Source organism: Miscanthus floridulus, chromosome 9 (genome assembly GCF_019320115.1).
Source record: "Miscanthus floridulus cultivar M001 chromosome 9, ASM1932011v1, whole genome shotgun sequence".
NCBI lineage: Eukaryota > Viridiplantae > Streptophyta > Magnoliopsida > Poales > Poaceae > Miscanthus > Miscanthus floridulus.
In genome coordinates, this window is record NC_089588.1 from 61,292,626 (window position 1) to 61,315,045 (window position 22,420).

Below are 22,420 nucleotides of genomic sequence, written 5' to 3' on the forward strand. Positions count from 1 at the left end.
AGTGTAGGTCAAAACAAGAGGAAAAAAAATTGTACAGGACGTCCAAATCACTCTGCCTCTTTCCAACATGCTGTAGACTGCCCTTTCTGCCCATATATACCCGGCACCGAACCGCACCCTTTGCAGGTATACTTTCCCGAGCTGCACACACGCAAGCACGCGCCCGCACTGTTCGCGCGCTCCCTAGTCCTCACCTCCACCCGCCGCTCTCTACAGTGCTGCTGGCTGCTGCTGAGGCGGTGCCGCTGCCGCTGCCGAGTCGTCTTTCTCCGATCGTATGTGCCGAGCTCCTCCTGTCTGCCTCATCCCCTTCTGTTTTGCCTGCACTTGAATAGCCGCCTTCGCTTTCGCGCCATGCGCAGCTCTTGCGTTTTTTTTTGCCTTGGGAGTGCAAGAATCGGTGGCGTTCTTGGACATCTTGTGGGCCTTCTTGCGTGAATGCTCTTTTCTTGGCTAGTTGTTTGTTTCTTGCAGTTGCAGAGGAATTTTTCCTGGAATTGTCCCCGCTGTCTTGACGGTTTCTTGGTTGGGAGCAGGGCGGAGGGGTTTCTTTGGCCGGCGGCATGGACTGGGCAGCGGCTTCCGGGGCTCCGTCGTGGGGCGCGGCGGCGACGGACCCCGGCCCGACCATGCTGTCCTTCGCGGGTCCGTCCTCCTCCACCTCCCCCGCCGCCGACGCCGAGGTGCGGCTCCAGGATTTCGCCGCGGGTCTCGCCCAGAGCGCGCGGTCGGCGGGGGCGGCGGGAGCCGGGAGGAGGTCCCGCGTGGCAGGGGGAAGTGCTGGCGCGGAGGCGTGCTCCGTCGACGGCTGCCGCTCTGATCTCAGCCGGTGCCGTGAGTACCACCGGCGGCATAAGGTCTGTGAGGCGCACTCCAAGACGCCGGTGGTGGTCGTCGGCGGCCAGGAGCAGCGCTTCTGCCAGCAATGCAGCCGGTAAGGGCACCGTCTCATCCAATCCTCGCACCAGGCAGTGTACTGATCCTATTATTCAGCAATGCTTGTGCTGATGTGGTCATTAGTTAATAATTCTGTGTGTATTGGTCCCCATCTACTTGCTTACTTTGGGGCAAATTTAGGGGCAAAAACATCAGGTCTAGTTTGGTCCCAACCTGGCAATCTAAACAACTGGGTTGGTAATTTGGTGGCGTTTAGGATCTGATGGCGTGCTGATAATTTAATCTCACGCGTGGGATGCGTCACCCATTAAACTATTGGGTTGGGTTGGTAACTTGGTGTTGTTTAGGGTCTTGTGACCCCATTAATTTAGTGCCGTTGGTACTATTTAAAGAATGTTGGTGGTGTGGACAACTGACTCCCTTGGGTAGGGTTTGTTTTTTCTATGGGATATTCAGCATCCTGCAGAATCTTTCTCATGATTGATGAGTTTTGAAGTTTCTTCAACTGCATCCTCAGTTCGAGCTCTTACTGTAATAAGATGCAACTTTGCAGAACATTGCTGTTTCCCAGCAACCAAATATGAAACCATTTCGTAAGGTCTAATCAAGTTTATTGCTTATTATTACTGATGGTGATAAAAAGGAGGCTTCAAACTAGCATAGACGTTATTTCATGGGTCATTCCTTTAGGCAAGCCCATCATCATGAATTGAAATCAGTCCATAGCATTTGGTTTGGTTGATTTAATTTTCCTCCTGTCTCTGAATGTGTATTTCTTCTTCTTTTTTCGTTGTTACATACATGAGTAGCAAACAAAACTTGAACTGAGAATAGGTGTAACAAGCTTTACAGATTGATTCAAATACATCAGACTCTTGGGAATACATTTGGGGAAACAAGAATTACTCCTCATCTAAATGCTACAACCTGCCCTACAAGAACTCTCAACCCCCAGCTCCTTTTCTTTGGATCTGGAACTCCAAATGCTGTAATAAGCTTAGAGTCTTCTCTTGGTGGCTACTCATGGATAGGCTTAACACTAGAAATATTCTTAGAAGAAAAAATCAAAAACTCCAAGGAGACAACTATAATTGTGTGCTCTGCAACAACAATACTGCAGAATCTGCTTTCCATTTGTTCTTCAGCTGCCCTTTCAGTCAGTCTTGTTGGCAGCATCTTGGAATTAGCTGGGATTTCTCTTTGGAATTCTTTCAAATGATGCATCAGGCGAAGCTTCAATATCAAAGCACCTTCTTCATGGAGATTTTCACTATTGCGGAATGGGAAATTTGGAAGCAAATAAACAATTTTATCTTCAATAGAGGCCGGCCTTCCTTTGTTTCCTAGAAGAGCTCTTTCTGTGTTGAGGCCAAATTACAAGCTCATAGATTTAGTGAGTTTAAGCGTCCTGTTTTCCTAGATTGTATAGCTTCCTTAGTTTAGTTTTCTGCTGTCCCTCCCCTGGGTTTTTCTTTTCCTCTGTTGTTTCTCCTCCCTTTGGAGGTTTTTCTGTACAGCTCAGTTTTTTTAATAAAATCATACAGTGGGCGCCTCCCCTGCTGTATTTCATGTTAAAAAAAAAGAATAGGTGTAGCCGGGTTTTCTCAGAACATGTGAAGCTTTGTTTCCTTTTCAAGTAGGAAACTTTATATATTAAGAAGACATATTTTTCCTTAAAGTAGTAGACATTAATCCTTCAATGGCACCAGGATTGTCTGTTACTCTGAAAATATCCTTGATAGCATGCACTGGTGATTTTGAACTGGATCTCAAAGTGAAGTCTCACTAATGTTTGCAAGCTGACTTATTGGTGAATAAGTAAAACAATCTATGTTATTTGATTTATTCCTTTAATCTCTAAATTAACCAAGAACATGGAATTCTAAGTGCAATCCTGATCCAGAAGAGATTTCCATTTGGATGTTTCACTTCTGTAGCTGTGTATTTGAGATTTTTGTACTATCTTCCACAATAGAACTATCAATGCCATTAGTCAATGGAAATGAAATATAGGATGATGGGATAAGTCTCCGTGGTCTTTGTGGGGCTGCAACAGCATGGTGGTCTTGCTGCCCAGCATCCTTGACTGGAGCACAGCAGCATCTTGACTGGACAGCATCTTAGGACAGCATATTAGAGGCATCTTAGGACAGCATCTTAGAGGACAGCATATTAGCATCTTAGACTAGCATCTTGGCATATGCTCGGCTGGCTATCAGCCTATAAATATGTATCCCCAACCCCTTAGGTTGGTATGGCATTTGTATGAGTTGTATGAGAAATAAACCAGAAAATTGCCCCAACTCCTAGTGTCATCCTCTCTCGATGAGAGTAAGAATTCTGCTACTACCAAGGTTGAGAATTCAGCGACTAACAACTGGTATCGGAGCCGTATTATCCTGTAGCATAAGCATCTCTTGCTCATCTCTCCCAGCCCTACAACAGCCCCAGCTGTTGGCAGCAGCAGCTCCTCCGGCCGCTCCTGTTCACTCCTCTCCCTCTGCGCGTCTGAAGCAGCCCTCTCCCCACGCAGCAGCCCCCCGATAGCGCGTCATGTCCGTAGGGCAGTCTCAACGCTTGGTCGCCTCGAGCACACGGCGTCGGCAGGAGGCCGAACTTGCCGCGGCAGAGGAACGCGAGCGAGCGGCGGCAGAGACCGCTGCGGCGGCGGCAAGGGCGTCGAGGTTGGCAGCGGCGGAGCTGGCAGCAGCCAGAGCGGAGGCGGAAGCAGCGGCGGCAGCGGATGCAGCGCGTGCGGTGGCAGCGGAGGTCGAGGCTCTACGCGGCAGCATCGGCAGCTCCATTTCCGCTGACAACACCGCTGACGCGGACCTCGAGCTGCTAGAGTGGGAGGCAGCGCGAGCGTGGGCGGCACAGTGGGCAGCCGCGCACGCCCATGAGCGTGGCGGCAGCCCAAACAGGCGCGGACACGTTGGCGGCGCTCCTGGAGGAGGCGCGCACGGCGGTGGCGCTCCTGGGGCAGCCGCGCACGCCCACGAGCGTGGCGGCAGCCCAGACAGGCGCGGACGCGCTGGCGGCTTTCCTGGATTAGGCGCGCACGGTGGTGGCGCTCCTGGAGGAGCCGCGCACGCCCACGAGCGCGGCGGCAGCCCAGACAGGCGCGGACGCGCCGGCGGCGCTCCTGGAGGAGGCACGCACGGCGGTGGCGCTCCTGGAGGAGGTGTGCACGACAACGGTGGCGGACGGGTCGATGGAGAGCGCGACCTTCACAGGCAGCGTGACTCTCTCTCCCCGGATCGGTTCCATGGTTACCACGGTTTCCAGGCTGTTGTCAGGGACGTCGGCCCCGGCGGTGGGTGGCCTACCCTCACCAAGACCAACTCCGTCGAGTGGGCTGCGGTGATGAGGGTAAAGCTCCAGGTGCGGCACATGTGGGAGGTAGTCCGGTACGGCGACGTCGACTACGACCAAGATCGACGGGCGCTGGACGCCCTCATCGCTGCAGTCCCGCCCGAGATGCAGTTCTTGCTTACCAACAAGTGGACTGCCAATGAGGCTTAGGACGCCATCGCTGCGGCACGCATCGGCAGCGACCGCGCCCGCAAGTCCACACTGCAGGCACTTCGCAAGGAGTGGGAGAACCTGGCCTTCAAGCCAGGTGAGGACGTTGATGACTTTGCTCTCCGTCTCAACACTCTGTTGCAGAAGATGGTGCAGTTCGGCGATGACACCTACGGCGAGGAGAGAGCTGTCGAAAAGCTCTTCCGCTGCGTCCCCGAGAAGTACAAGCAGATGGCTCGCTCGATCGAGTCCCTACTGGATCTCTCCACAATGTCGATCGAGGAGGCGATAGGTCGCCTCAAGGTCGTCGACAGCGATGAGCCACAGGCTCTCTCGGGGCCCATCACCACTGGCGGGAAGCTTCTTCTCACTCGGAGCAGTGGCTTGCCAGCCAAGGTGACCGGAAGAAGGGGGAGCCTTCTTCCGCGACAGGCGGCCACAAGTGTGGCAAGCCACGCAAGACGCGCAGAGACGCCCAGGCCGGGGCGCGAGGACGTGCCGAGGGTGATGCCCGCGGAGGCGCCGCCGGCAGGCACAAGCCAGCACGAGACGACGCCTGCCGCAACTGCGGCCAGCTTGGCCATTGGGCCAAGGACTGTCGACAGCCACGATGCGGCCAGGTCCACGTCGCACAGGCGGAGGAGGAGGAGCCGGCTCTGTTCATGGCACATGCAAGCATCGAGCTACCTCCAGCGGCACCGGCCGCAGCGGCTCTCCTCCACCTTGACGAGCCAAAAGCACAAGCCCTCCTCGGCGACGGCTCCGGCAACGACAAGACTGACGGGCGGTGCCTCGACACCGGCGCCACCCATCACATGACCGGTCGACGGGAGTTCTTCACCGAGCTTGACTCTGGCGTCCGAGGCTCCGTCAAGTTTGGGGATGCCTCCAGCGTGGAGATCAAGGGCGTCGGCTCCGTCATCTTCACCACCGTGTCTGGTGAGCATAGGCTGCTCACCGGAGTCTACTACATCCCCGCGTTGAGGAACTCCATCATCAGCTTGGGACAGCTGGATGAGAACAGTTCGCGCGTGGTGGTTGAGGATGGAGTCATGAGGATTTGGGATCGCCGTCGCCGCCTTCTCGCCAAGGTATCCAGAAGCGCAAATCGACTCTACGTCCTTAACGTGCAGGTGGCACAACCCCTCTGTCTCGCTGCTCGTTGGGACGATGAGGCGTGGCAGTGGCACGAGCGTTTCGGGCACCTTCACTTCGAGGCCCTGAAGCGGCTCAGTGCCACGAAGATGGTGCGAGGCTTGCCGTGCCTCGACCATGTGGAGCAGCACTGCGACGTCTGCGTGTTGACGAAGCAGAGGCGACTTCCCTTTCCCTAGCGGGCGAGCTTTCGAGCCAAGGAGAGGCTCGAGCTTGTGCACGGGGACTTGTGTGGTCCGGTGACACCGGCCACACCGGGAGGACGACGCTATTTCCTGCTGCTCGTTGACGACCTCTCCCGCTACATGTGGGTGATGGTCCTCGGCAGCAAGGGAGAGGCTGCGGACGCCATCAGGCGCTCGCATGCTGCTGCGGAGGCGGAGTGCGGACGCAAGCTGCGCGTGCTGCGCACCGACAACGGCGGCGAATTCACGGCGGCTGAATTCGCGTCATACTGCGCTGATGAGGGCATTCAGCGCCACTACTCTGTGCCGTACAGCCCACAGCAGAATGGCGTCGTCGAGCGGCGCAACTAGACGGTTGTGGGGATGGCTCGGGCCCTTCTCAAGCAGAGGGGGATGCCGGCTATCTTCTTGGGAGAGGCGGTGGTGTCGGCCGTCTATATCCTCAACCGCTCACCTACCAAGGCGTTCGATGGCAGGACGCCGTACGAGGCTTGGCATGGGCGTAAGCCCGCGGTCTCCCACTTGCGGGTCTTCGGCTGCCTCGCGTTCGCCAAGGAGCTTGGCCACATCAGCAAGCTCGACGACAGGAGCACTCCAGGAGTGTTCATCGGCTATGCGGAGGGCTCGAAGGCCTACCGCATCCTTGACCCGAAGACAGCGTGTGCGCACGGCGCGCGACGTTGTGTTCGACGAATGGCGAGGATGGGCGTGGGACAAGGCGGTGGACGACGGCTCGGCTCCGACGTACGACGACTTCACTATCGAGTACGTCCACATCGAGGGAGCTGGGGGAGTAGGCAACTCTTCTTCGGCGAGCGCGTCTACCCCAGTCCCCGAGCCTCCACCAACCCCGGCGCCTGTTACTCCGACAGCACCACGCTCTCCAGCCAGGACCTCGGCTGCGATGAGTCTTTCGCCGGCTCCACCACAGCCGGCATCGCCACGCACTCCAGCACCGATAGGCACCTCTCCGGGCACGTCTACTCCAACACCAGTTCGTGTCGAGCACAGCCCGGTTGAGCTCGCTACTCCGCTCTCTCACGACGAGGAGCGCATCGACGCGTACCACGATGGTGAGCCGTTGCGGTACTGTATGATGGAGAACCTTCTCGGCGACCAGCCGGTGCCGGGACCGGTGCCTCACGACCTGGAGGCGCAGTTGCACCTTGCGTGTGACGACGGCGAGCCTCAGTCGTTTGCAGAGGCCGAGAGACACACGGCATGGCGCGCCGCGATGCAGTTGGAGATGGATGCGGTTGAGAACAACCGCACCTGGGAGCTTGCTGACCTTCCTCGTGGTCACCGCGCGATCACCCTTAAGTGGGTGTACAAGCTGAAGAGGGATGAAGTCGGCGCCATCGTCAAGGACAAGGCTCGCTTGGTGGCACGAGGTTTCGTGCAGTAGGAGGGGGTCGACTTCGATGACGCCTTTGCTCCCGTGGCACGGATGGAGTCCGTGCGACTCCTCCTTGCGCTAGCTGCCCAGGAGGGCTGGCGTGTTCATCACATGGACGTCAAGTCGGCGTTCCTTAACGGCGACTTGAAGGAGGAGGTCTACGTGCACCAGCCGTTGGGATTTGCGATCCCCAGCAAGGAGGGCAAGGTGCTCCGCCTGCGCAAGGCCCTCTATGGCTTGCGACAGGCACCGAGGGCGTGGAATGCCAAGCTGGATTCCACGCTAAAGGGGATGGGCTTCGAGCAAAGCCCGCACGAGGCGGCCATCTACCGACGGGGTAGTGCAGGAAATGCTCTGCTCGTGGGTGTCTACGTCGACGACTTGGTGATCACCGGCACCAAGGATGCGGAGGTGGCGGCATTAAAGGAAGAGATGAAGGCCACCTTCCAGATGAGTGATCTGGGGCCTCTCTCCTACCTGGGAATCGAGGTGCACCAGGATGACTCCGGGATCACGCTTCGACAGACCGCCTACGTCAAGAGCGTCGTTGAGCTAGCTGGGCTCACCGACTGCAACCCAGCTCTCACTCCGATGGAGGAGAGGCTGAAGCTGAGCCGTGACAGCACGACGGAGGTGGACGCTACGCAGTACCGGCGTCTTGTGGGGAGCCTTCGCTACCTCCTCGCCCACACATGGCCGGACTTGGCATTCTCCGTCGGCTACGTTAGTCGGTTCATGCAGCGACCGACGACGGAGCACCAGCAGGCTGTGAAGAGGATCATCCGCTACGTTGCGGGGACTCTCGATCACGGCCTCTACTACCCTAGGTGCCTTGGGGCGGCACACTTCGTCGGGTACAGCAACAGCGACCACGCCGGTGACATCGACACTAGCAAGAGCACGAGCGGGATCCTCTTCTTCATCGGCAAGTGCCTCGTGAGCTCGCAGTCGGTCAAGCAGCAGGTGGTGGCCCTGTCCAGCTGCGAGGCCGAGTACATAGCGGCCTCCACCGCTTCGACTCAGGCGCTCTGGCTCGCTCGACTGCTTGGTGATCTCCTCGGCAGAGACACTAGAGCGGTGGAGCTCAGGGTGGACAGCAAGTCCGCTCTGGCCCTGGCAAAGAACCTCGTCTTCCATGAACGCTGCAAGCACATCCGAGTGAGGTACCACTTCATTCGAGGCTGTTTGGAGGAAGGCAGCATCAATGTGAGCTACATCAACACCATGGACCAGCTTGCGGACCTGCTCACCAAGCCTCTTGGAAGAATCAAGTTCCTTGAGCTCTGCTCCAGGACCGGGATGGTTCAACTTTCCCACAAGACGACACACAAGACTTAGGGGGAGAATGATGGGATAAGTCTCTGTGGTCTTTGTGGGGCTGTAGCAGTCTTTGTGGAGCTGCAACAGCATGGTGGTCTTGCTGCCCAGCATCCTTGACTGGAGGACAGCAGGGACTGGAGGACAGCAGTATCTTGACTGGACTGCATCTTAGGACAGCATATTAGAAGCATCTTAGGACAGCATCTTAGCATCTTAGACTAGCATCTTAGTATATGCTCGGCTGGCTAGCAGCCTATAAATATGTATCCCCAACCCCTCAGGTTGGTATGGCATTTGTATGAGTTGTATGAGAAATAAACCAGAAAATTGCCTCAACTCCTAGTGTCATCCTCTCTCAATGAGAGTAAGAATTCAGCTACTACCAAGGATGAGAATTCAGCGACTAACATAGGAACTGTAAGTGACAAATCAAAGGGAAAGCTGTTGTTTTGTACTTTTGTTTAACACCTTAGCAGAAAGTTGGTGTTCCAAAGTCTCATGCAGTTCACATGTTTGATCTACAAATAATCATTATATCATGGTGTTATGACCGGAATCCAGTATGCAAGGAGAAGGGCCACGGGTGGCTGACCTGGGCGCCTGCCTGGTCCATGGGCTTAGGGCCCAGGATAATTATCTATATTAGAATTATTGGCTATTGCCGAGTCAGTTTCCTATTTTTAGAAGAACTATATATAGATCAATTGTAAAACGATTGAAGATTAAGCAGAAACAATATATTGTTTCCGGCTTCCTCAGGGAGCCGGGAGTTTGCCCTAGCCACCTCTGCTCGGCTGATCACGCGCGCACAAACCTCGCCACAGCGCCTGCTCGCTAGCAGCGAGGCCCCAAGCCAGCTCTTCCTCCCTCTCACCCCTACAGGCTTCGTAGTGTTCCTGGTAGGATCAGAAATCCAATCAATCTGGTATCAGCTTGCCAGGCTACGATGTCGCTTCCCTTGCCTACAGCCACCACGCAGCCGCCCGTCACCCCCACCACGCCGCCGTCCTCCGTGAACTCTGGGATCTCCGATGCAACGGTTTCTTCCGGGGCGCCCCTCACGCTGCATGCGTTGGCCTCCGTCGTCCTCGACATCCAGTGCGAGATGCGGGAGATGAGGGCTGCCTGGAACGGGCTCGTCCAGCAACCGCAGCTGCCGCCGTTCCCGGCTCCTCCCCATCCGCCGCCGCCCGCATCTTCCACACCAACGCCGTCTGCTCCGGCGGCGTCCTACCCCTATGGCATGCCGCACTCGGGGTCCAGCGTTCCCCTCCATCAGCTGCAGTGGCCGAACTCGCCGTCGCCGCTGCCCGCCTGGCTGCAGGCCCAGATGGCGGCCTCCGCGCCGATCTACTCGACAGCCGTCTCCTCTACGCCAGCGACTTCGGCTCCGTCCTCGACGATCGTGGCCTCTTCCCTGCCCCCGCCAGCGACATCTTCTATGGGGGGGTAGATGGACCGCTGTTCCAGGGAGCACCTCCACCCTCGGCCGACCAGTACACAGGGGTGGTCGACCCCGGCCTTGCTGCGGCGTTCGCTTTGGGTGGCGCCCAAGCCGGGCCCAAATTCTACAAGTTGGAGTTTCCGACATTCGATGGCTCGATGGACCCCCTCAACTGGTTGAACCAGTGCGAGCAGTTCTTCAGGGGACAGCAGACGCCGGCCTCGTCTAGGACTTGGCTTGCGTCCTACCACTTGCGTGGTGCAGCTCAGACATGGTATTATGCCCTGGAGAATGACGAGGGGATGCCACCATGGGAGCGCTTTCGGGCCCTCTGCTCACTCCGCTTCGGACCGCCAGTTCTGGGTACCCGTTTGGCGGAGCTCGCCCGTCTCCCCTTCGTCTCTACGGTGCAGGACTACTCAGAGCGCTACAACGCCGTGCTCTGCCATGCCCGCGACCTATCCGCTCGCCAAAAGGCGGATTTGTACGTGGGCGGCCTCCCGGACCACATCAGGAAGCAGGTACAGATGCGTGCGCCGCCGGACCTCCAATCCGCCATGTACCTGGCGCGGGCCTTTGAGGACTGCACGTCTACGCCGGCGCCTCCACCACCCGCTCGCGGCGCCCGACCACCACAGCGGTCGGCCTGGGCACAACAGCAGCAACGCCTCCCTAACGTCGCCCTTGCCGCGGCCGGGGCCGTGTCTCCACCGGCCCAGGGGGCCGTCGCAGCCCCGCCCGTGCGCTAGTTTCGTCGCCTGTCTCCTGCCGAGCAGCAGGAACGTCGCCGTCAGGGGTTGTGCTTCAACTGCGACGAGCCCTACGTTCGCGGCCATGTGTTCCCGCGGCTCTTCTACCTGGAGGGCGAAGACTACCTCGACGACGAGCCGGCAGCCGACGCCCAGGATGGCCTACCGGTCGACCAGGACGCCCACGCGCCGCCCACCGCTAACGCCCTCGTGGTTTCCCTTTAGGCTGTTGCAGGGATTCGGGCGGCTAATTCCATGCTGCTGCCCGTCACCATCCAGGGGGAACGCTTCCTCGCCCTACTCGATACCGGGTCGACGCACAATTTCGTGGCCGGGGAGACCATGCGTCGCCTCGGCCTCGTTCCGGCCGGTGGTGACCACCTGCGGATCACGGTGGCAAATGGTGACCGCATGCCCTCCGAGGGTATCGCTCGCAACGTGCCCATCCGCATCTACGACGAGGACTTCGCCGTCACCTGCGTTGGCCTCAACTTGGGCGGTTTCGGCTTCATCATCGGCTTCGACTTCATCCGGACCTTAGGCCCCATCCTATGGGACTGCGAGGCCCTCACGCTATCGTTCTGGAGGAACGGCCGACGCATCACCTGGCAGGGGGTGGCCGGTGCGTCTGCACCTCAACCGGCCGCCTCTGCCCAGCTGTTCGCCGCGATGGCACCGGACTGCCGGCTGCCCTTGCTGGACGCCCTTCTTCAGCAGCACGCCGCCGTCTTCGCGGAGCCCACGGGGCTCCCGCCGGCGCGTCCCTACGACCACCGCATCCACCTGCTGCCCGATACCGCCCCTGTGGCGGTGCGCCCCTACCGCTACCCCCAGCTGCAGAAGGACGAGCTGGAACGGCAGTGCGCAGTTATGCTGGCGCAGGGCATCATCCGGCCCACCACGTCGCCGTTCTCCACGCCCGTTCTCTTGGTGCGGAAGGCGGATCAGTCTTGGCGTTTCTGCATCGACTACCGCGCTCTCAACGCCAAGACCTCTAAGGACAAGTTCCCGATCCCGGTGGTCGACGAACTGCTGGATGAGTTGCACGGGGCGAGGTTCTTCACCAAGCTTGATCTCCGCTCCGGGTACCACCAGGTGCGGATGCACCCCGACGACATCGCCAAGACGGCGTTCCGCACCCACCATGGCCACTTCGAGTTCTTGGTCATGCCGTTTGGGCTCTCCAATGCCTCGGCCACTTTCCAGGCCCTGATGAACGACGTCCTCCGCCCCTACCTCCGGAGGTTTGTGCTGGTATTTTTCGATGACATACTTATCTACAGCTCGTCGTGGGCCGAGCACTTGCAGCATGTCAACATCGTCCTCAACGCCCTGCAAGTGCACCAACTACATCTGAAGCGCTCCAAGTGCTCCTTTGGGGCGCCGTCCGTGGCTTATCTGGGCCATGTAATCGACGAGGGCGGTGTCGCCATGGACGCCGACAAGGTCGCCGCTGTGGCAGCATGGCCGCTTCCCCGCTCCGCCCGGGCCCTCCGCGGCTTCTTGGGCCTGGCGGGATACTATCGGAAATTTATCAAGGACTTCGGCATCATCGCTGCCCCGCTGACGCGTCTCTTGTGGCGAGACGCGTTCCTGTGGGACGACAACGCGACGACAGCTTTCGAGGCGCTCAAGCGCGCCTTAACCACAGGGCCCGTCCTGCAGATGCCGGACTTCGACGCGACCTTTGTGGTCGATTGCGACGCGTCGGGTGCGGGGTTCGGCGCCGTCCTCCACCAGGGCGCGGGACCCCTCGCCTACTTCAGCCGGCCCTTTGCAGTTCGGCATCTCAAGCTCGCCGCCTACGAACGCGAGCTGATCGGATTGGTGCAGGCGGTGCGCCATTGGCGCCCTTATCTATGGGGCGGCCCTTCCTTGTTCGCACTGATCATTATAGTCTCAAATTTTTGCTTGACCAGCGTTTGTCCACCGTTCCTCAGCACCAGTGGATCAGTAAACTTTTCGGCTTCGACTTCACGGTGGAGTACCGCCCGGGACGTCTGAATACCGTGGCAGACGCCTTGTCCCGCCGCGATGTTGAGGACGGCGCGTCCGCTTCAGCACCGAGAGCGCCCGGGGCTGCTATGGCCGTGTCAGGGCCCTCGTTCTCCCTCCTGGAGGACATTCGGCGCGCGACGTCGTTAGCGCCGGACGGCCAACGGCTGCTGCAGCAGCTGCAGGCCGGCGAGCTCGGCGAGTCGTGGCATCTCGACCACGGGCTCCTCCTCCATGGATCTCGCGTTTACGTGCCGGACCATGAGGATCTCGGCCACCAGGTGCTCATGCTGGCCCATGCGGCCGGCCATGAGGGCATCCATAAGACGCTGCATCGCCTCCGTGCCGACTTCTACGTTCCGCGGGACAAGGTGCTGGTTCAGGACTTGGTGCGTTCCTGTACCACGTGCCAGCGCAACAAGACGGAGACGCTGCAGCCGGTGGGACTACTACAGCCCCTCGACGTGCCCTCCCAAGTGTGGGCGGATATCTCCATGGACTTCATCGAGGGGCTGCCGAAGGTTGCGGGCAAGTCAGTCATCCTCACCGTCGTCGACCGTTTCTCCAAGTACGCGCATTTTATTGCACTCGGCCACCCCTACACTGCCACCTCGGTCGCCCGTGCCTTCTTCGACGGCATTGTGCGCCTACACGGGTTCCCCCTCTCCATCGTCAGCGACCGGGACCCCGTGTTCACCGGCCATGTGTGGCGGGACCTTTTCAAGATGGCGGGCGTGCAGCTCCGCATGAGTACCGCTTTTCATCCTCAGACGGACGGCCAGTCCGAGGTGGTCAACAAGGTGATAGCTATGTATTTGCGCTGTGTGACAGGTGACCGGCCTCGGGCGTGGGTGGACTGGCTGTCGTGGGCGGAGTATTGCTATAATACTTCCTTCCATACCACCCTCCGCGCTACGCCCTTCGAGGTCGTCTACGGCCGTCCTCCACCGCCCATTCTGCCCTACAGACCGGGGACGGCCCGCACGGAGGCCGCCGATACTCCTCCGCAGCCGTGACGAGATGCTTGCCGAGGTTCGTCAGCGGCTCCTTCAAGCTCAGCAACTGTCCAAGAAGCACTACGACGCCAACCACAGGCACGTGGAGTTCGAGGTGGGCTCGTGGGTCTGGCTGCGTCTTCTCCACCGCACCACGCAGTCCCTCGACCCGCGCGCCAAGCGCAAGTTGGGGCCCCGTTGGGCCGGGCCTTTCCGCGTTCTCGAACGCATCGGTCGTGTCGCCTACCGTCTCCAGCTGCCGGAGGGCGCTCGCATCCACGACGTCTTCCATGTTGGCCTCCTGAAGCAGCATCGCGGCGACCCTCCACCAACTCCAGGCGATCTTCCTCCAGTACACGACGGTCGGGTGCTGCTGGCTCCGGAGCGTGCCTTGCGCGCCCATCTGCGCCGTGGGGTCTGGCGCGTTTTGATCAAGTGGAATGGCCTTCCTGAAGATGACGCGACGTGGGAGATCCTCGACGACTTTCATGCGGACTACCCTGACTTCCAGCTCGAGGACGAGTTGTTTTTGCAGGCGGGGAGAGATGTTATGACCGGAATCCAGTATGCAAGGAGAAGGGCCACGGGTGGCTGACCTGGGCGTGTGGTCCATGGGCTTAGGGCCCAGAATAATTATCTATATTAGAATTATTGGCTATTGCCGAGTCAGTTTCCTATTTTTAGAAGAACTATATATAGATGAATTGTAAAACGATTGAAGATTAAGCAGAAACAATATATTGTTTCCGGCTTCCTCAGGGAGCCGGGAGTTTGCCCTAGCCACCTCTGCTCGGCTGATCACGCGCGCACAAACCTCGCCACGGCGCCTGCTCGCCGGCAGCGAGGCCCCAAGCCAGCTCTTCCTCCCTCTCACCCCTACAGGCTTCGTAGTGTTCCTGGTAGGATCAGAAATCCTATCACATGGATTCTTTTCACCATGAATCGTGGATTCCAAAGTCTCATGCAATCCATGTGCAATATGACCAAGAGGCATGTACAAATTATTGGAAGTATGTCTCACGTGCCTTATCCATTGAACAATATGATCCTAGTAGTAGATCAGTTTAGGAAGTATATTACAACAATCATTAAGGTTGAGTGGGTATGCTCTTAATGATGAGAAAAATGAAACATGGACTGTCCAAATGAAGTTAATGTTTGTTGTGTGATGGGCCTGGATTGGTTGGAGGTGGATTGAGTAGATTGTAAGGAAAGGAGGGAGGAGAAGAGGGATGGAAGAGAGACGAAAGCCCATGGTCGCCCGTACGCCGAGGGTGGCCGGCGACATAGGCTAGTGCAAGGGATGACAGCAACGCAGGTAGGGGCCGCTAGGGAAGAGGGGACAGCATAGGGCATAGGGGTTGGAGAGCTGAAAGCTTTGAGGATTGAATCCTCTATTTCTTTTCTTGAATATTATGAGTATATGACCCCTTCATTTGTACTCCATATGACTTGACCCCTAAGCATTCTAGGGCTAGAGTCCTTATAGATTTGGACTCTACTTTTCCTAAACAATCTCTATTTCCTATACTGAATTTATTCTTATCATATTTCTAATTGGAGTTGGATTTGGACTCTTCCTTGGGGGAGGGACCGGCTGGCCAGGAGAGCGCCCCCCCTCCTCAGGGTCCCTTCCTCATGCGCCTAACAACCAACCCTAGCTCTCCTCTAGGCCATACTGGGCTCACCACCTCGGGCCCGTTTAGACCCATGGAATCCCTCCACTTTTGCCTTTCAATGTGTGTCCACGCGCTAAACTATTGACCAGCTGGAGATGTCGTACCATTGACCGGGGCTGCTATAGTTGTTGTTAAGGTTGATGGTCTGGCGCGATAGCAGGTGTCGGCTTAGGCGCAAGTTGAGGTTGGGGCGCCATTCTTGTTGCTGGAGATGTTAACATGGCGAGGTCAGCGACGATGTTGGCGTGGCGCTGGTATGCCCTAGCCATGGACATTGATGTCTTCATGTCATTGGGGTTTTGTAGCTCGATGTCTGTCTTCAACAGTTACATCAGTCCTGTTGTGTAGATGTTCACTTGCAGGAGCTCATCAAGGGGTCTCAGACATGCCACATGCGAGGAAGTGCTTGGTGAAGGAGGACCAAATCGCTTGTTGACACAATAAGAGTAGTCCCGGCCCTTGATCACCTTCTCTTGTGCGAGGCGCATATACCACTGTTGCGCCTGTTAGATGAAAAGATGCATACCACACCTTTTCATTGTCGGGGATCCACTAACCCTTTAAGAACTGCTCGCAACGATTCAATCATGGTAGCGGGCCCTTGCCGTTGAAGGTTGGGAAGGAAACTTGTGGTAGCACTGTTGGAATACGGGGAAGGAGATCGGTGCAGATGAATCTTTCGTTGGAAGGGATACCTCGACCTTTGCAGTTGGGTGGGTCTTTAGCGTTGTGGCGAATAGAGTGTTTGTCATCTCTGGTCGATTTCCTAGATGCCTGAGGACAACGAGTTGTTTGCTTTCTCTTGGAGGAAGGCGCAGGTGTTGTCCTCCATGATGCACCTAGTTTGGGCCCCCAGTTCTTTGCGGCAGCGGTGGCATCGGCGTCATCCTTCCCTTGTTGCCACCTTGCTCTATGACGATAAGGATGTCTTCGACGTTGTCGAGGTGCTGCTCCACCTTATCCATGTGGGTGCTGATGTGGACCGAGAGCATCTTGAGCCATGCCTAGATCTCGATGACAATTGTTCTCAAAAAACAGATCTCGATGACAATGATGGAGGTGTTATTGTTGCTGTCGGCATTGGATTCCTAGTCTCTGGATACTAGATGTGATGGGCCTAGATTGGTTGGGGTGGATTTACATTGTAAGGAAAGGAGGGAGGAGGATGAGGGATGGAGGAGAGATGGAAGTTCATGGCTGCCCGTACGACGAGGGTGGCTAGCGGCAAAGGGGGCGTAGCAGCACTAGGGGAAAGGGGGTGGACACACGGGTGAGAGTGCTGTGAAATCTTTGAGGATTGAATCATTTATTTCTTTTCTCAAATATTATGAGTACATGGCCCCTTTATTTATACTCCCTGTGACTTGACCCCTAAGCAATCTAGGGCTAGAGTCCTTATAGATTTGGACTCTTCTTTTCCTAAACAATCTTTATTTCCTAAACTGAATTTATTCTAATTGGAGTTGGATGCAGACTCCTCGCAGGTGCTCGGCCAGGCCCCTGCCTCTCCTCTGTGGCATGTTGGGCCCACCCCTCGGACGCGTTTAGACCCATGGCAATTGACTGAATAGATCTCATTTTATGGCTCGGCTCATCCTAGCCATGGAAGATGGTCACACCAGAGTGGTTGATGCCCTGGCCCCACCAATCACGTTGACATGCACACCCCTTGCCCCTGCCAGTCATGCTAGTGCCATCGGCGTTTTAGGAAAATTAGAGATTTTTTTGAGTGAAACAGTAGGGGTTGCCCCCTACTGGACTTTGTTAAACAACGAACTAAAATGTTTACAAAGACGTCTCATGAGACGAATAATGAAACAAAAAAGATCATACAGATTACACATAAGCTTCTAGCCATTTAGAAATGAAAGGGTGGTAGCTTGCTCTTGCTCGAAGGATAACCCAAGCAAATTCTCTTTTAAAGATTCTCTTGCAATTCTGAACTGATGGCGCAATACCTCTGAAGATCGCATCATTTCTAACTTCCCAGATTGACCAAGCCATGGTGATAATGATTTCCATATAAGACATATTCAACATAACTTTGACATTGTCCAAGACTGCAAAGATGTCATCATGCTGTGGGATATAAATTCCAAGAGTAGCCCAACAAACTTCTGCAAAAGGACAGATTAGAAAGAGGTGTTCCAGAGTTTCTTCAGTCTGATGGCTACATAAAACACATTTATAGTCTTCCAGCACCATATTTTTGCTCCTGAGGAGAGATCTGGTGTTTAAACGGTTTTTGAGCAATAGACAGAAAATGATCTTTCTTTTGTTCTGACAACATGATTTCCACAACCATTAAAGGCTCTGTGGACCGGCCGGTCTCCAATGAGATGAGCATATGCTTCCCTTGGTGCAAAAACCTATGACCCCCAAGATGTCTGAATCTTCTTGCAACTGAAGACCAGCAACTAGGACACTGAAGTCTTGGTACTGTTCAAAGGCTTTCTTAGACAGTGGTAGATGAAAGAGATCCTGGACAGAGGAACTGTGGGCTGCTTGGGAGGTCGTTATGTTCTTGTTTCTGACAAAAGAGTAGAGCTCCGGCCACTGTATTGGAAGAAAATGATTATCCCAGACATCCAACCACAGCAGCGTAGAGTGGCCATTTTTCTTACATTTGCAGAAGCCAAACCCTTATAAGTGTCCAAAAGAGTTAGAGAGTCTCTCCACCAAAAGGAGCCTCTTCTAGAACCAATAATGGGGAGATGGCCATGAGAATAATATTGGTTCCAGATTAATTGTACCCATGGCAGATCAGCTTTATTATAGAACTTGTGCAAGTTTTTAAGGAGGAGATTTTCATTTTTGAGTTCTGAGATTTAAGACCCCTAAGCCACCATTGTCCTTAGAGTCACATACCATCTTCCAGGCTTCTTTAAGAAGTTTTTTGCTGTTAATATCTGATCCACTCCAGAGACAGTGCTTCCTAAACCGGTCTATTTGCCTGATGACTGTCTTTGGAAGTAAGAAAGTGCACATTGCAAAGGTTGGTAAGGCACTGAAAACAGCATTAACAAGTTCTAGGTTCTAGCCTTCTAGCTTCACTCAAGAAGTTAGAGGTGCTTACCACCTCCTTTCACATCTATTTACTAGAGGCCAGAAATCTGCAACAGTTGGTTTATACAGGCTGAGGGGTAGCCCAAGGTAGGTAAAAGGTAGGGAGCCTTTTGAACAACCAAAACTTTGTGCTAAAAGTTCAAATTTGTCTTCTGCAACATTGATTGGAATCATCATAGACTTTGAATAGTTAGCCTTCAAACCAGTAGATTCTGTAAAGTTTTGAAGAATGGCTTCGAGAAAAAAAGCTGTCTAGCATCTCCCTGCATAAAAATCAGAGTGTCATCTGCATATTGGAGAATTGGAAAGTCTTGATTGTGTTGTAAGTTTATTGGCAAATGAAGCAACCCTCTATCCTTGGCTGAGTTAAGGGAAATTAGAGATTGAATTTGTTTAACAGAGGTTGAGATAGAATTAAGGGTGTGTTTGTTTTGGTAGATATCTATGTATGGGAGATGACGGTCCATGAATGGGAGGTGTTTGGTTCGCGGGTGATGTGGATAAGGGCAGCCACCAATGAGGAATACTCCTAAATATGTTGGATGAGCGTGCCCCTAGAAATTGGCCACATGAGCTTGTCCATGCCCTGCTGCTCATGGTGGTCCATGCATTAATTGCTTTTCCCTTTCTGTTAGCAATCTTCAAATGATTTTATCTCACAAACTACTTATCTAATTTGCGATATGATTGTATCATTATATTTATTGCAAATCATTATATTTGTGATATGATTGTATCATTATATGGTCCCATCCATCTAACCAAACAAGCAACATTGATGGTCCTATCCCATCCAAGCTTGATCTCAAACCAAACACACCCTAAGAGATTGATTTGAGATTGAGTTGTAAGATGGATCCAATCTATAAGGATTATGTACTTGTCTTAGGTATCAAGTCATGAGTCAGTATAAAACAAGAGGATATGTAATTGTTTAGATCAAGCGAGGAATAGAGGACTTCCTCTCCTTTCCCTTTGCCTCCCTGTGTTGACCCACTCTGGCCTCCCTTGCACTAATCCTGCCTAAGCGTTGACCCCTTCTATTCTGGCTGCCAGCCACCACAACTGGCTATGCCTTTGACAATGGGCTGCAAGTGACTCCTAGTTCCCCAGCGCTCCACCTCCTTCGTCTATAACCTCCACTACTTGCTTCCTATGATCTAGCCCCTCTTGACAATTTGGTATTATTGTCAGGGTTGTCATCGACCTCCATGGTCAACTACGAATCTACGATGACTTCCCAGCTCATTCGGAGCACTGGGGCATCTTAAATAATCCACCAAGTACACAACAGAGAGGTTGGACAGACTGCTTTTTGTGACGCTCGAGACCCACACCAAGGTTTAGAGAAAGTGAAGGTGGACAACCATGATGACACCGGAGATCGTACTGTTTGGAGACCAAGTCCAGGCGAGCACATCTAGATGAGGTGGCTGCCAATCTATGCCTAGGAATCCTAAGTTAGCTGACAGATTTATCTTTTAGGTGAATAGCCAAATACAAGGTAACAATTGATGGCACCAATTTGGCAAAGGACCCGTGGGGTGCGGAGGTTCGAAATTCTTATTTTGATGGTACCATCTACTTTTCTTCTATGTTGACACAATGTGATCCTTATGCATGGCAAAGGGTTGTCACCAAATCATGCTAGACTTTTGCTTCGAGTGGCCCTGTCCATATGAACCTTATCACATTCTCTCATGCATCTCTTGTTTTTATCTACCATCTCGCATTTCCCAAATACATTAAAGGTTGCAGCAAAAGAATGTATTGCTTTGATTTCGCATTCTTATACGTTCAATTTTCCCTTCTAACCCTGTCAATCCTGTGCTGTCCATCGTGTTGTGAGCCCTTGGTCAATGTCACCCTGTGAGCCGGTGCTCGCTATCTTACCCAAGAACCAGAGTTATGTGCATTCGTGTTCCGTGGATGCCAGTTCAATGGTAAATGTGAGTCTATCGAGAATAATGGAGCGGATGGTGCGCTTGGGATCCATGGATGCCTTTTCCATTTGAGACTTCAATAAAACAAGTAACTGAGTTTTTGTATTGTAGCCTTGTTCTGAAAACAACTGGCAAGTGAAAAACATCTTGAAGCGCAGCAATTTTTGAGGAACCTGGAACATTTTACCTCACCTCCATGTTGCACGGTGGCTTTATCTGACTTTACACGAGATATAGCTTATGTATCACTAAACCTATGCTAAATAATCGTGTTTCCATCTTCTGTCACTCTTGGAACCTGGCCACAGATATTATTTGCTTGTTAAATCCTAACAAATACTTTCCTTGTTGAAGCCTAACGAAGGTGGCACGCATAGCAGACCAAGCAGCAACGCAAGAAGTCACAGATATACTTCTCTTATGCTCATTCAAATTTAGATTTTGGTTGTTTCATAAGCTTTTGTGAAATACTTATGTAAATCATACATCGCGTTACTATCCAAGAAGCCTAGGTTATCATCTGAAGTTGAATTTGTGGTGCTTGTTTGAAAATGTTTGTGCTGAAGGTGGTTCATTGTTCTCAAATTTGTAGGTTTCACATGTTGTCTGAGTTTGATGAGGGAAAAAGAAGTTGTCGGAAGCGTTTGGATGGCCATAATAGGCGTCGAAGAAAGCCACAGCATGATCTGACGAATCTAGGGGGTTTCTTTCCATACCACCAAGGTCTTTACATTTGAGCTTACATATGTTGAAGCCTTGGTATTCTGACAATCCTATTCCTAGGAGTCTGTTAATCCAGTTTAGATAGAGCACTAAAATTTCTATATATTTAGCTTTTATCAAGTGATGGATCAATTTATCAATGATAGAAGAAAGAAAAATCTATTAGATTGTCTAATCACCTTTTTGAGGTGAGCAGAGTGTCTTCAATATTTTCTATAAACTGTTCCTTCTATGATTGGTTGATTGACAAAGTTTTCATTTCTGATGTAATAAATTTATTTTTTAAGCAAGCTTTACCCAATTTGCATATACAGAAACAACAAACTAGATGACAAATGTTGTTATCATCCTGCAGTGAATCAATTTGAGGTCTATCAACGAACAATTCCAACAGTCAGCCAGAATTCTGACGCCATGCACTTGGTGGGTTGTCAGCAGCCCTTCTCCATATCGTTCGCAAGAACACCAAATCAGTTCCCTTTCCCACAGGGCGGCGGTAGCGTGCTCCATGCAGCACGCCCTGGTCTTCTTTTGGCTGAACGTAGCAGCCACAGTGGAAGTAGCACATGCAACAACGCTCTCTCTGGCACTCTGGGCCCTGAGTGTGCTTTCTCTCTTCTGTCATCGTCGCTGCATCGCCCCTCCACTGCTGGCATCCCCACCGCTGGCCAACCCCAGGTTGCCTCTTCACTCTCTCGGATGGCTGCTGTGTCGCAGGCTGCAACAACAGCTATGACCACTGCATTCGCGGCCGGTGTTGGCCACCATGTGTTTGTTCCTAATGCTATGTTTGAGGATCCTTCACAGGCACTGCCATTCTCTTGGCAGTAGAATTAAATTGCCCTGTTTTTATGTGCTGCGGCTGGGTTCTCAATTGATGGTAGTGCTGATGACTGGGATTTGGGAGCACCTGTGCACTTGCAGTCGCAGACTCAGGGTGTGATCGGAGGTTTAAACAAGTGACAGGACAAGTGCTGTCCTTTGGAAGGAAGGAGGTGGTGGCTGTTGTGCAGATTGTTTAGTCGATAAGTTCAAATGGGTCTTGTTCAAAATTTTGTACATTTTGGCGAATAACATATACTTTTAAAATCATTTTGTTGCGTAACTTGGAACATATTTCCTTTTTCAAATTATATCGCGCTCTATTTTTCGTCTTAAGTTTTTTAGTTTACTTAGTTTTGTTCTAAGTCAATTTTCTAATTTAAATCAGATTTGTAGAAGAATACATACATATTTCTAATACCAAATTAGCTTTATCAAATTCAACAATGATTTTTGACAGTGCATTAACTGATAGATGCCAACATATTTTTTTTCTAAAATATGGAAAAATTTGAGGAATTTTACTTAG

At 53.4% G+C, this 22,420-nt stretch overlaps 1 protein-coding gene across 3 annotated transcripts; it reads left to right on the forward strand.

Annotated features, from left to right (window-relative positions):
* Window positions 1–140: 140 nt before the first annotated feature.
* On the forward strand, window positions 141–22,130 carry LOC136483748 (putative squamosa promoter-binding-like protein 19). Of its 3 annotated transcripts, XM_066480907.1 has the most exons (5): window positions 289–420; window positions 537–934; window positions 20,939–21,069; window positions 21,425–21,492; window positions 21,559–22,130. In XM_066480907.1, exons 1-5 carry the CDS (start codon window positions 355–357, stop codon window positions 21,898–21,900), a joined length of 1,005 nt encoding a protein of 334 aa, XP_066337004.1. In that variant the 5' UTR covers window positions 289–354; the 3' UTR covers window positions 21,901–22,130. The 3 variants fall into 3 exon arrangements, with proteins under 3 accessions (XP_066337005.1, XP_066337004.1, XP_066337003.1); XM_066480908.1 differs by lacking the exon at window positions 289–420 and adding an exon at window positions 141–275 and having other exon boundaries at window positions 21,425–22,130; XM_066480906.1 differs by having other exon boundaries at window positions 21,425–22,130.
* Window positions 22,131–22,420: the final 290 nt, after the last annotated feature.

Bases quoted from the DNA above. Each gene is read 5' to 3' on its own strand.
- LOC136483748 (XM_066480906.1), top strand. From the start codon at position 355: ATGCGCAGCTCTTGCGTTTTTTTTTGCCTTGGGAGTGCAAGAATCGGT. The intron at 421-536 runs GTGGGCCTTCTT...GGTTGGGAGCAG, and splicing joins GTGGCGTTCTTGGACATCTT to GGCGGAGGGGTTTCTTTGGC. The intron at 935-20,938 runs GTAAGGGCACCG...TCAAATTTGTAG, and splicing joins TTCTGCCAGCAATGCAGCCG to GTTTCACATGTTGTCTGAGT.